Consider the following 13,573-nt stretch of genomic DNA (forward strand, 5'->3'; position numbering starts at 1 on the left):
TATATCTGCCCAAGGCTAAAGTCAAGGTGGAGAGCATGTTACAGTATTTCGAGAGACAGAAAAACCTCGAGCCATTCCAGGCGAGGTTCAGAGCCGTGTTGAACGTTGTTTGATGGAGGAAGCCAAGCTCGCGGTTCCCCGACGTGGCTGTGCCGCACTCTGTTGGATCGACGCGTTCGACGACGCGTCTTTGTTTGTCCGCTTTCTGCGCCGTGAACACGACGAGTCCTCACCTCCTCGCACGACGCACGGCGTTCTGAAGAGTCCCGATGGTGAAGCACTCCTACGCAGATAGCGACGACGAGTTCCCCATCGAATGGGTTACTCCAGCATCCAAACTAGCACAACCGACCCAACCCTCCCCCTCTCCTTATTATTCTGCAAGTTTGGCCCCAGGACTCGTATATAATAATACCAGCAGTGGAGTCGGCAATCCCATTGCTGGTACCAGTAGCACTACTGGCGCGGCGGCGGCAGGGTCGTCGTCCTCGAAGCCCGTGCTGGACTTGACGGATTCCCCGCCTCGAAAGCCCAAGACCAAACGTCAACGCAAGACGAAGGACGTCGAGCTACCTGTTCAATCTGTCCATAAGCCCATGCCTACTCAGATTCCTCAAACCCCGGCTCCTTTCCCAGAACTTGCTATGTCACGCCCGACTCCGTCTGTCTGGGATTACCCTCCCCCTCCGCCAGCCCGGGCTCCAGCTCCAGCTCCTGTCCAACAAGCTCCAACAACAACTCCGACGCAGAAACCTCCAGTGCCTCAGACTTCGACTCCGACTCCAGCCAAACCGCGCCAGCGCAAGGCGAAGAACACGGAGGACGCTACGGGCGTGCCTTCGTCGCAGAAAAAAGGAAAGGGCAAGAGCAAAGAGGATGGCACTGGCATTGGCACTAGTACGCGGCAGCCTAAGGCCCCGAAGGAGAAACCTGAGAAGCGCGAGGCGAGGTTCAAGTCTTCGTGTCCGCAGAACATACGGGAGCGTGTTGAGCGCGTGATGACCCAGAGGTGAGTGTTGCACGAGGTTCGCGGACTAGCTTACTCGATATACTGATTTGTTTTTGTTTTATTTCGATGAAAAGATTTTTTATGGTTGACCGTACGCGGAATGGGGATGAGCTTAAGGAAGAGTTCGATGTCTTGGGTTCTACCGGGAATGTGAGCATCCTGAGTTTATGAACATTTTCTTTTTTTGTTCGCTGACATTGTTTGTCGGTAGGTTTACAAGGTGATAATCGAGAAGACGCCGTCCTGCACTTGTGCGTCTTTGTTCTCACTACGTTACAAGTCTCCAAAATGCTGAATCATCCCTTCATCGGTGGCAGGCCCTGATTTCCTGAAAGGAAATCACTGTAAACATATCGTACGTTCCGATTTTTGCTGTCCGGACGCGTGGGCTCATCCCTATTCGACAGCTCTTCATATTCCTAAAAGGTTCGCACAAATGGTTTCTCGTCTGCTCATTTGTGTGTAAACGCCGTCTGACCCGATCGTGCTTTGTGCAGTTCTTCAAGTAAGCCAGGCGTCCGGGCACTGGTACCAAAAGTAAGTCCTCGACCCCATTCCCCAGCCCATCCCAAGTCACTCACGGTTTCGCGTACAACCAACACAGAGCCCTCCTCACCACCGAACTCGCCCAAATCTTCGCCCAAGCCCCCATCGCGCCCAACGCGCTCGCGAACCCCCGGATCCGCGAAGCCTACGCGAAAGCGACGGGCAAGACCACCACCACGTCCTCCTCTTCCGGCTCTTCCGCCTCGAACAGCACTGGCAGCAAGAAACGGATCCCGGGTCCGGAAGACGACTGTCCGATCTGCTACGAAAATATGCATAAGCTGGATCTGGGAAAACTCACGTTTTGTCAGGAGTGTGGGAACGGGCTGCATTCGGAGTGTTTTGGGCAGTGTAAGCCTGCGTCCTTTTGCTGTTTTTTTTTTCGGTCTACGTGACTTATAATGATGACCTTTGCTGGGATTTGTGAATATAGGGGCGAAGACGGCGAAGAGGAATCTTACGTGTGTGTTCTGTCGTGCGAAGTGGGTCCTCGCTGGTGCTGGTGCTGCTGGCGGTGGTGGTGCTGCTGGCGGTGGTGGTGTGGTGGCGGCAGGAGGAAGTCGTCGTACGGCGGAGGGATACCTTAATCTTGGTGCTGTAGCGGGTTTGAGCCCGGTGCGCGATACGAGCACCTGTACGTTCTTCCTATCCTTCTTTGTCTTAGGCTCGTAAATTGATGGTCTTTTGGGTACAGATTATCACGGACCACGGTATGGGCAGAGACATTATGGGTATCAGGAGTATGAGGAAGAGGATTATGAGTATTAGGTCTACGATCAAGGAGCGAGGAGGGTGTCAATATCGATTCTCAGATCTACGGAGTACTAATAGTAACAGGGGAGGAGGTCTCATCTTTCTTGGAATTCTTGATTCATCTCTACATTATTCACCGGCGATCTCTCGGACGTCAGACTAATACGGCCTAGCTGTTGTACACAGTGCACCATAATTCTTGCTTCACACATACACATACGTACACCTGGACTTCGAGAGTCGACGACCAAGCCGTGAGACTGCACCTGCATGCATGGTAAGGTTCCATCATCTGACGAGAACTTTACCGCACGTCATGGCTGCCACTTCCTGTTTCCCGTTTCCTGTTTCCTGTTAGGGAATACTATGGGAAGATGTGAACGCGAGAGGTCCATGTTTGGCCATGGATGTTCTCCTTCGAGATGGAGATGAACTTGTACGGTACCGTCGGTGGTTTCGTGGACGCAAGATGTGTTTGATCTCACGGCTCTCCCACATGTTGCATCATACTGTAGGTGTTCAGACAGCAGCATAATCTCGCTCTTGTTCGACCCGCAGAGTGGGAGTAAGTAGGATGGTGAGACGGGATCGGGGCCCCTGTCCTCGATCTAAGATCTATCTAGAGGAATCTAGCTATGCAAAGCGAACGAGAGCGTTCGTTGGGGAGGATAGGGCGCTTTGCAAATTCCGAAAAGGATGCGTTGGGGATCCAGTTCCTCTCAAAGCAGTGTGCATTTACACTAACTTTCCCCGCATGGAAAAGGCTCGAACTTGGCGTCAAGAGAATAAATACCCCGCATCAGGACCGCCGATGCCATACAACCACACACTACTACTACCTCACTACCAAAATGACCACCACTATTCAACGCTCGCACTCTGCACCACACTTTGGCTTGCAGCAGGGTGACAAGGACAAGGTGTTCCATAAACAACAGCGGCCACAGACGCCCAGACGAACGAAGACTACGACGGACTTCGCGGCGATGGCGATGGCGCCTCGAGAGGACCCGTTCAACATGGGCGGGTTCTTCCCGTCACACCATCGAGAGGAGGACGAGTGGAGTTGGCTGCACGCCGAGGACGAGGAGGAGGCAGGGTACGGGGAGGGTTACGAGGAGCAGGAGGAAGTCGAAGGAGGAGAGGTCGAGGCGGGCCCGGGTGCGGTGATTCGGAGCGAGGACAAGTTGGGGATCCTGAGTCTGCGTGCGTTCAGTTCCGTCAGTCTGCGGTTCGATGTGACGCTGACGGGGAATACCGGTGCAGTGGACGCGTTGCAGGGCGAGGCAGGTGCGGATGACCGATTGTATTCGCCGTACGCGGATTCAGAGGCCTGTGACGACGAGTCTTTGCGTCTCGCCCTTTGCGCACGGCGAGTGGCGCACGAGGACCGGTGGGCGTCTAATAGTGGGAAGGGGGGCCTGGGAGAGTTATTCCTGGGACCAGAGAGGGTGGAAGGGGGACGGTTGTCCGAGGGCCTGCAGCTGCTCGCTGGGTTGTTCTGAGCTCTGTCCGTTCCCATCTGTGCTCGATAATCTGCTAGACGTAAATATAGCGAGGACTGCTGGACAATCAGCTGGGTGGCGTGCCGGCTTGCCGCGCCTCGGACTTCCATATAAAGCCCTGCACGCTCCCACGATGAGTGAGCCAACGTGGTTTGCTTTTCGTTCCCACTCTCACGCTCGCGCCGTCTTTCCCAGGCTCGTCAAGAAGTCGGTGCGGGGACAAGATGAGGACGGTCATTCCCTTGGAGGACATCCATCCCTCCTCAAAACAAATCATTCAAAACAACTTCGAAGCACACCACCAGCACCCCCTTCCCCAGCCCCAAAACTTCTCCCAGCTCGTCGTCAACGCCATAAACGACTCCCACTCCTCCCCGTCCTCCCCGGACCACAACGTTCAGCAACAGTTCCACCCAGACCACGCGTCCCATCTCGTGTCCCTCCCACAGCAGGACCCAGTGCCCTCCATAGAGTCCATTATTGCCGCCTCCAAGCAACAGCAGCAGCAGCAGCAGCAGCAGCAGCAACAACAACAACAACAACAGCAAGACTTACCAGGCCAGCAGCCGCCGTGGCATATCCCCCATCCGCTTCCTATGGCCCCGCAATCCCAGCAACGTGAATTGCCCCCCGCGCAGCCCTCTAGACCGGTCAGTCCTCCAAGCTTACCCCCCCTTCCATTCCGATTCCACATCGCGAACGTCTTCCAGAAGAGGTCACGTGCTGATCATCTCTCTCACTCATCAGAATCCGAACAAGCGAAAGCTCGACGACACCGACACGGAGGATCCCCACAAAAAGATTCGTCGTGTCGTCCGCGACCATGTCGTCCCAGATCCAAACCGCGCAGTGCCCATGACCACCGTCATCTGCCTCCACGCCGCCGTCGCCCAAAAATCGTACGGCAGCGAGAAGCGCTTCCTATGTCCGCCACCCGTCGTCCATATCGAGGGCCCCGTCTGGCAGATGCGTCAGCAGCAGCTCTCTATGTCCGTCGTCTCCGAGACCGGCGAGCGTGCGTTCGAGCAGAAGCAGCCGCTCGATAACAGCATGTCCGCAAGCTTCAAGTACCTCCACGTAACTGGCACCGCGAAAGCGAAGAGCTTCCAGCTTTCGCTCGAGATCGCGGAACCCTTGCCTCACAGTACCGGTTCAGAGGGCACCGACGCCACCCCAGGACGCGTCTGGGCCACATTCGACTCCGCCCCGGTCACCATCATTTCGAAGCCTTCGAAGAAGACGGCGAAGACCCGTAACATCTCGTCCTGCATCCTCGCCGGTGGCCCCGTCTCGCTCTTCAATCGCATCAACTCACAGACCGTGCGGACGAAGTACATGACCATCGATCAGACTCAACTTTGCGCCAGCAACGTCTCTTGGTCTGCTTTCAACGTGAATGTCGTTCGACGAGCACAGGAGCCGCCGTCCCATGGTACGTATACAATACGACTTGCCATGCACTTATCGAGACTGACGCGTTCGCGTTCCAGTCCCCCAGCCAGTCACGTACGGCTCGGAGATCATCCTCACGGACACTCAGTCTGGTATCTCGACCGCGCCACTCGTCATCCGCAAGGTAGACAAAGGTAAGATCGCCACCGATGACGGTGGCCCGGTCAGTCAGATGCAGAAGATCGCACTTCAGCGAGTCAACCCAGACGGCACTCGTCATTACTTGTCCGCCTCTGGACCCATGCCTGGTGCAGGTGGCGCCGCCGCTACATCCCCTGGTGCGGCCGGCACACATCCTCTAATCTTCCAGTCACCTCGGATACGGGAGGAAGTGAAGGAAGGTACGCGCGTTGTGATCGACGAGGTGGACGATTATCTGTGTTGGACGATTGTGGGAATCTGTAAGTGTGGCCTTTTTACCCCTATCGCGCCACCCGTATCTCACCGCATCTCTTCTCCTTCAAGCCAAATTCCAATACACGTTCTTCGACGCGTTTGGGCCCAACAACAACATCCCCGAGAAGCCGATCACTCCGTTCCCGACGCTGTTCACGACGCCCGTCTACCAGCCGACGCGGAGTCATGCGCTCGACATGACGGTCTCCAACTTTTACTACGTCCACCCCAAGACGGGAGCGCACACGCCGCTAGACGTCTACCTCGGCAATATCGGCCCTCTCCCATTCTCAGTGTACCCAGATAAATTCTCACCGCTCACGAGCATCTCGCCGTTCGTGCACTCACACGGACCAGGCCAGAACGGCGGCCCCTCGACGGAAGTGGCCGAGTCGCCACTCGGGTCGAGGTACATCACTTCGGGTCACACGCACACGATGCTGATCGTCGACTTGCCACCCTTGGCAGAGATCATGAAGGCGGTCGAGGACGAGTCTCCCGAAGAGCGAGAGAGCGGTTCGTCGCGCACACGAGGAGACCGTGAGGACTCTGGGGTCGTGACGATTGCCGCACCTCAGGCGCTCGCAGGACGCAGCCTGCCGCTCCTGTTCATCCGCTCCGCGGACGGCGTAGGCTACCACTCTGGGCGGACGGTCGCCATCGAGAACCTCTTCCAGGAGATGAGCGGCCTTGGGGGAGACGCGTCGGGGTCTGGCGTCGAGACGCAATGGTTAGCGGCCGCGCAGGCGGCGGCGGCAGCGGATGGCGGTCTGCATGGGTGGACATTGAGGGTCGTGTAATCGTTTTGTACTTTCACTAGGCCGTATGTCGTTCTGCGTTCATTGGTTTTGCTGGCCGCGCTCGGTTGGACGATGGAACGGAAGATTGAGAGGTCTTGGTCGTGACGATGGGTTTCTTTTTTTTTCTGTGTGCCTCGCTTGCTTTTTTACATGATCGTTATCGCTGTCTTGTTGCTTGTCTTTTATGTATTCAGTTTTTTCTCTCTCCCTCTCTCTCTCTCTACTCGTAGTGCTACATACGTATGACAGAAGTGCCCTGTGAAAGTGTGAATGCAAATGAATGACGGTTTGTTCTCGGACCCACGAGTGCTACGTCGTCAAAGAATAGGTCGAACGTTCTTCGAATCAAGAGACTGGGCGACTGGGCGGCTTGGCCAGAAGAAACCGAGACGCGGCGAGCAGCGGACGCGTCGCGCGTCGACCAGCAATAAAAGTATTTTAAGATTTGCCTGATCCGCTCCTCCCAGTCTCGTCCTCTTCGCCCGCAGCCCAGCTCGTCTCTCGAACCACCATCGCAGCCCTGTACGTCCCCCGTCCACGAATCCATCCTTTGACTATCGCCGTCTACCGCCGGTTTCGGTTTCAGCTAACGAAATCCCTTTCCTCCTTTTATAAAAACCCCTTTACCACCTGACCATACGCTTTGATTTCCCCCCTTCCCCCCTCCACCCCTGCAACCCTCATCCAGCTCATAAACACCACACATACACAGATACATAGCTATGGCCGCTTTCCTCCCCACCGACGGTATTCGCTCTCGTCTCGAATGGAGCGCGACGCTCTCGCCTACACAGGCTCCTCAGCCCACTGAGGAGACCAAGTTCTTCCGCAAAGTACGTTCTCTTGTCCCTTTTGACGCCCGACTCTTGACTCATTTCATGCACGCACTGACTCTCTGATGGTGTAGACCGCGATCATCGCGACTATCGGTATGTTTTTTTCTTCTTTTGATGTGATCGTGAGGTGGAGATGGAGGTGTTGATTGATTGGGTATTTTTTTTGTTGGCGATACGTAGGCCCGAATGTGAATACTGTGGAGAAGCTCGCTGACCTCCGCAAGGCCGGCGTCAACATCGGTGCGCATCGATCCTGCTAGCCTTTTGTCCGTATCGTGCTCATCCTCAATCATGTAACTTAGTTCGTATGAACTTCTCCCATGGCTCGTACGAGTATCACCAGAGCGTTATCGATAACACCAGGAAGATGCTCGCTGGTCAGTGTTTTTCTCTTGCATCAGTATCAGGTCTTTGCGCCGGAAGTGTTTATTTACGTTTTGTGATTTGTTCGTGGGATGCAGCCGATCCTTCCGGACGTCCGGTTGCTATTGCTTTGGACACGGTGAGAGTTTCTCTCGACATTTCTTGATGTGGTGAATTAAGCGCTTAATGAGTCTATCGTATGGTTTTAGAAAGGACCTGAGATCAGGACTGGGCTTATGCGGGATAACAAGGATGTTCGTTTTTCGTCATGCGTTGCCCCACCACCCACGACGATGTTGATCCTGTGTGGTTTGTAGATCCCCATCAAGGCTGGACATGAGTTCACCGTGTCGGTGGACCCCAAGTATGCCGAGGCCTGCGACGACAAGGTCATCTTCATGGACTACGTGAGTGTTGGAGCATACTACCAGCCCCGTGTAGTAAATTGACCCCAGGATCTACCTCCAGACCAACTTGCCCAAGGTCACTGCCCCCGGCAAGCTCATCTACGTCGATGACGGTGAGTAAAAACCCCTGTTTTGAGCGAATCCCGGGCCAAGGTTGACATATCTTTTCCTAGGTATTCTCTCCCTCCTCGTTCTCTCCATCGACGGAACCAACGTCCGCGTCCGCGCCATCAACAACGGCACCCTCTCCTCCCGCAAGGGCGTCAACCTCCCCAAGACCCCCGTCGACCTCCCCGCTCTCTCGGAGAAGGACAAGGCTGACCTCAAGTTCGGCGTCAAGAACGGCGTCGACATGGTCTTCGCGTCTTTCATCCGCCGCGCCCAGGACGTCACCGACATCCGCGAGGTTCTCGGTCCCGATGGGGCCAACATCAAGATCATCGTGAAGATCGAGAACGAGCAGGGTGTGGCCAACTTTGACGAGATTTTGAAGGCGACGGACGGTGTGATGGTTGCCCGTGGGGATTTGGGTATCGAGATTCCGGCTAGTCAGGTGTTTTTGGCGCAGAAGATGATGATCGCCAAGTGTAACATGGCCGGCAAGCCTGTCATCGTCGCCACCCAGATGCTCGAGGTGCGTTGTCCTTTTTATCCATCAAATGGGATTTTTGACGAGCCTTTTGTTCCACTCTAGTCTATGACCGTACGTGATTCCGGTCGTTCCTGTTGTTGAATGCTCCTCATCATCTTTGGATATAGTACAACCCCAGGCCCACGCGTGCTGAAGTTAGCGACGTCGCTAACGCTGTCCTCGATGGTGCTGACTGTGTCATGTTGTCCGGCGAGACCGCCAAGGGCTCATACCCCATCCAGTCTGGTAAGTCCTATCTTTCTAGTCCTGTCGGCAAGCATGCAACTCACGGTGTCTTTCCCCCATAGTCCTCATGATGGCTGAGACCTGTCTCCTCGCCGAGGCCGCGATCTGCTACCCACCTCTGTACGACGAGTTGAGGGGCGTCACCCCCCGCCCGACCGAGACCGTGGAGACCGTCGCGCTCGCTGCCGTCGCCGCCGCTGCTGAGCAAAACGCCGCTGCCATCCTTGTCCTCTCCACGAGTGGTAACACCGCTCGTTTGATCTCCAAGTACCGTCCCAGCGTCCCCATCATCACCGGTACGGTCTTTTCGATTATCAAAAAACGTTGATCATGTTGAGATTTACCTTTCCGCTTTATTACAGTTACCCGCAGCGAGCAGACCGCCCGCCAGATCCATCTCCACCGTGGATGTTATCCATTCTGGTACAACGAGCCCCGTGGGATCCAGAGCCACCAGTGGCAGGTCGATGTGCGTCTCCGATTTAGGACACTCTATTTCCTCGGTCGATATACTTACTGATTGGCCCTTTACTCCTTGTTGCTCCTTGTTGCAGGTCGACAACCGTATCCGGTTTGGTCTCCGTAGCGCGCTTGCGATGAACCTGTTGAAGCCCGGATCGACGATCATCGCCGTGCAGGGCTGGAAGGGCGGCTTGGGCCACACGAACACGATGCGTGTGCTCTCTGTCCCGACTGACGCGGCGGACCTCGAGGCGCAGGACTTGGGCGCGAACTAAAGGTGCAAAAAGATCGGTAGCATGACGAAAGGAAAGGAAGTTGGGAATCGGTTTTTCTTTGGGAAGATTCGTCGAAGGAATACGGCAGCTTGTACAATTCGCGATATAGACGTCTGCTGTGAGATAGTTTTAGTGTAGTAATTACCCGGCGCTTATGCGATATAGAGCCTGTTTTTGTTGTACTTCGAGTGGAACATCGAGGACGCCTAAGTTGTAACGGGGTGGTGACATACGGTGGAATAAATAGAGTGACGTCTTGGCGTGTGGCGATCGTTCGGCTAATTCCAGGTGGATGGTCGACTGTCACTGTCCTCTTCAACTCATACCTCCATACCCTCGACGTGCACTCATCCCATCCCCATCCTTCCTCCACATTCCTCCACAAAGCCAGACGCGGGCTCATGTCTGGCCACTTTAATGCCCCGCAGACCCGCCCGAACGGGAACGGCAGCGGCCTACGAGAAAAGTCTCGCTCGCCCGTAGGCCTCCCCATCTTTTCCTCAGCAGTCAAGGAGAAACTGTCCCGACAGTCGCACCAAAAGACCTCCTCATGGATCTTCCCCCTCTCGCTCCCCATCCCAGGCGTGCGCACCCGTCGCATCCCCATGTGGGTCCCGAACCCCGCACGCATCCACCAGGGGAGCGTGAGCCGATTCGGTCGACGGCGGGGCCCCATTATTTTGCTGGCGTTGTTAGCGTCGGCACTGTTCACCGTGTTTGCGCTGGCGAAGAGGTTTGGGAGCGAGGAGAAGCAGTGGCCGACGCCGTTGTTCCCTGTGGGCGAGCCGTCGACTTTGGTGTTTTCGAGGGAGGATCTGCAGAAGGTTTGGAAGTGGGAGGTCGAGAGTGGGCATTATCCGAGCAGTCGGGAGAGTACGTCTATCGTTCTATGTTACTTCTACGAATCCATGAGCGTTTGAACCGATCATTGACGATGTGTTTTCGTGTTTTGTGTTGGTGGTGATTAGTCCCGAAGGAGGTCGGGCTCTCGACTGCGCCTTTGAACCCTGCTCTCCCCCCACGAAAGGTGGCCAAGATCCCTTCGCGGTTCAGGCCACCGACGACTCATGTCACGGAGACCGCTGGCCATGGCGCAAAACGGGTGTATCTCGATATACAGGCCAGGCCTCCCAATACTGCGTATCCTCCACGGCCTGTGCCAGGAAGCGTCGCAGACCTGGACGTCGTCATGGAGCAGTGCGATTTCTCACAACAAAAGGTATGTCACCCTCTAATTTTCTCCGGAGTTCTTTCATCAACGCGTCCACGCAGTATGTTCGCGATTGCCTCGAGGTTCTTCGGTTGAATGCCGGCCTCGATAATGGAAACCGACTCCGGAGAGGGAAGTTCGACGAGTGGAGGTACATCTATCTCGAAGATGGCGATGTGGGGACTTATACCGAGCCAGCCGCTACGAGCATGAAGCCCGGCTTCGACGCGATTCAGCCGTCTGGACCTCAAGACCCCAACGCAGGCCTCTCCCGGAAACCCAGAGTGGAATGGGAAGCACCGCTAAAACTCCCTGCGCCTCTCGAACACAAGCCGTACCACTCCCTACCGTCGACTTGCGATCCGGAAAATCCACGGCTGTTCCATATGTTCTGGGCAGGTCCGTTCACCGAAAAACCATACGTCGCGCTCTTGTCTTTCCTCTTCACGCAGAACGTCCGGTTGCATCTTCACGAAGAACAGCCCGATGCGACGCTCTGCAGGCCACAGTTCTGGATGTGGATTAATCCTGGGCCTGCGGCTTCTGTGCCTAACCCGTCGGCCGTTCACGATATGTTTGAGTCGCTCAAGGAGAATCCGTGGGCTTCGCCGTTCTTGCATCCTCGTTTCAAGGACATCATCTCGTTCAAACTTTGGAACACGACGGAGCAGCTGGACGGCGTTCCTGAGATTAAAGACGATTGGAGGGGGTACAGGGACAGTCTGTTCACTTCTGGTGGAAACGTCGAGGGCGGTCAACTGGATGCAGAGCCGGAAAAGGAGGTCGAGGAGCAGGTTGCGAGCGAGAGCGAGGAGGGCAGTCTGGAGGGCAGTCAGTCTGCTACTTCGACCTCGGCCGCAGCGAAACAGGAGCACAAGCCTCTGGACGAGTCCAAGAAACGGTTAGGGTCAAAGTCGGCCTCGGAGTACGATCGCCTCTCCGTCATTCTCTCCGATATGGCTCGTTTCGTGCTCTGTCATCGCTTCGGTGGAGTCTACCTTGACGCCGACACCATCTTCCTCCGCGACTGGGAAGAACTCTGGGGCTGGAAGGGCGCGTTCGCGTACCGCTGGTCGCGGCTCCCGAAGTATAACACCGCGGTGCTGAAGATGAACAAGCATTCGGCGCTGGGGACGTTCTTGTTCCGGACGGCGTTGAAGAACGGATTCGATTTCCATCCGATGGTCGTGTCGAAGTACATGAAGGACGCGTATCTGGAGGGATTGCTGCTGAGATTGCCGGACGCGTTGTTTGATTCCGCGTGGTTGAACACGGAGTACTACCAGACGGATAGGCCACCGCAGCCGTACATCACGCAGTAAGTGGTTTCCACCTGACATTAGGTTTCTTGGTGCTAAGTCCTCATGGTCGCTGTGTGATAGGTTCATCGACTTCTTCGACACTCCTACGCTGGTCAGTGCTGCTCCTCAGGCCCTTGGATTTGAAGGCTTCTACCGCGGGGCATACTCATATCACTTCCACAACTACTGGTGAGCAATGCTTCACCTGACTCTTTTCACGACATGTCCTAAGTCTGTATACAGGTGGAAGCCATTCGACCCCTCTCGTAATTGGCCAGATCTCGGCCCTCGCTTCATCGAAGGCGAACGACTCGCACGGCTTGGGGAGAATGCTGCGTTGAACGCCACGGATGAACTTCCCGAGGACAAAGTCGAGGACGACAAGCGAGACTTGGACTGGTCTACAGTGCTCAAACGAACCTTCGAAGCGTATATCCGCGGCGAACGGCCGAACATGTATGGCGAATGGCTGCAGTGGTAATTTTGGACCGCTCCAAACTCCGATTCCGTTCTGCTGTCCAGTCCATGGCTTTTACGTTTCTCCCATTCCATTCTCGCATGGCTCGAGGTGGTTCTTGGCGAGATAGAGTTCGCTCAGTCGTCAACTGCAACCTCACCTCACCCGGTCCTTAATCTCGCCGCCAATCTTCTCACTCATCGAACCACCCCCCACTTTTGCCTCCTCTCACTTTCCCTGCGCACACGGATCCTCTCATAGCTCTCATGTCCCACACTCACCCACTCACGCCCCAATCCCATACCCACGTCTAAAGTGCTCTCTCACATTCTATGCAATCTAATTCCATATCGTCAGCTCAGCTCAGCCTAACCACACACAGTGTCCTATATTTCACACCCGACCGCCTAACGCACGCCAAACAATGTCTATATGCTCGCAATCTTTTCTTTCTGTTCTTTTTTTTCTGTCCCAATATTTGACCTGATCTTTCTTTGGGCGGGTACTTACGTGTATATATCCTTCCTCGTTGCCTCGTTCCCTCATTCTCTGCCTAGAGTACTATTTACGAATACCAGATAGCCTATAGCGGTGTCATTCATTTTTTTTTCGTCTTCACGCAACCGGCAATATAGCATCTCTTTATCTTTTTTTACTTACACTTACACTTACATGACCCTACCTACCTGGCAACGGGACTTTCAGCGCCACCGCTCACTCTTTTTCTTTTGGACCGAGCGTGGGTCTTTCCGTTCGTTGTCGATTTTTTGCTTTTATTCCTTGTTCGTTGTGAGTCTTAATCTAGCCCTCGTTTTCTTACATTCTCTTTTTGTTTTTACGCTGCCTGTGGACAGTATATCGCATGACGAGTGGGGCGTGCCAATTAGACATACATATAGACTTCGAGAGCGGTAAGATGGCGAA

General features: G+C 55.0%; 5 protein-coding genes across 5 annotated transcripts; all 5 read left to right on the plus strand.

Annotated features, from left to right (window-relative positions):
- The first annotated feature begins 291 nt into the window (after positions 1-291).
- Positions 292-2,524, plus strand: STEHIDRAFT_90000 (uncharacterized protein). Its single transcript, XM_007298280.1, has 9 exons — positions 292-1,009; positions 1,084-1,159; positions 1,221-1,260; positions 1,327-1,364; positions 1,417-1,435; positions 1,507-1,546; positions 1,614-1,906; positions 1,989-2,189; positions 2,250-2,524. Exons 1-9 carry the CDS (start codon positions 597-599, stop codon positions 2,321-2,323), a joined length of 1,194 nt encoding a protein of 397 aa, XP_007298342.1. The 5' UTR covers positions 292-596; the 3' UTR covers positions 2,324-2,524.
- Positions 2,525-3,159: 635 nt separating this feature from the next.
- On the plus strand, positions 3,160-3,813 carry STEHIDRAFT_164970 (uncharacterized protein; the record flags this gene model as incomplete). Its single annotated transcript, XM_007298987.1, has 1 exon — positions 3,160-3,813. The coding sequence occupies one exon, from the start codon at positions 3,160-3,162 to the stop codon at positions 3,811-3,813; it is 654 nt and encodes a 217-aa protein (XP_007299049.1).
- Positions 3,814-4,252: 439 nt separating this feature from the next.
- On the plus strand, positions 4,253-6,757 carry STEHIDRAFT_90001 (uncharacterized protein). Its single transcript, XM_007298281.1, has 4 exons — positions 4,253-4,463; positions 4,561-5,245; positions 5,304-5,666; positions 5,731-6,757. The coding sequence occupies exons 1-4, from the start codon at positions 4,410-4,412 to the stop codon at positions 6,459-6,461; spliced, it is 1,833 nt and encodes a 610-aa protein (XP_007298343.1). The 5' UTR covers positions 4,253-4,409; the 3' UTR covers positions 6,462-6,757.
- A 426-nt stretch (positions 6,758-7,183) lies between these two features.
- On the plus strand, positions 7,184-9,681 carry STEHIDRAFT_90006 (pyruvate kinase; the record flags this gene model as incomplete). Its single annotated transcript, XM_007298282.1, has 14 exons — positions 7,184-7,294; positions 7,369-7,390; positions 7,478-7,537; positions 7,600-7,674; positions 7,759-7,799; positions 7,870-7,914; positions 7,978-8,067; positions 8,129-8,180; positions 8,241-8,701; positions 8,762-8,770; positions 8,827-8,944; positions 9,007-9,240; positions 9,307-9,413; positions 9,499-9,681. The coding sequence occupies 14 exons, from the start codon at positions 7,184-7,186 to the stop codon at positions 9,679-9,681; spliced, it is 1,608 nt and encodes a 535-aa protein (XP_007298344.1).
- A 360-nt stretch (positions 9,682-10,041) lies between these two features.
- Positions 10,042-13,525, plus strand: STEHIDRAFT_164973 (glycosyltransferase family 32 protein). Its single transcript, XM_007298988.1, has 5 exons — positions 10,042-10,554; positions 10,650-10,900; positions 10,954-12,209; positions 12,274-12,381; positions 12,436-13,525. The coding sequence occupies exons 1-5, from the start codon at positions 10,083-10,085 to the stop codon at positions 12,671-12,673; spliced, it is 2,325 nt and encodes a 774-aa protein (XP_007299050.1). The 5' UTR covers positions 10,042-10,082; the 3' UTR covers positions 12,674-13,525.
- Positions 13,526-13,573: the final 48 nt, after the last annotated feature.

Source organism: Stereum hirsutum (assembly GCF_000264905.1).
Source record: "Stereum hirsutum FP-91666 SS1 unplaced genomic scaffold STEHIscaffold_1, whole genome shotgun sequence".
Taxonomy (NCBI): Eukaryota; Fungi; Basidiomycota; class Agaricomycetes; order Russulales; family Stereaceae; genus Stereum; species Stereum hirsutum.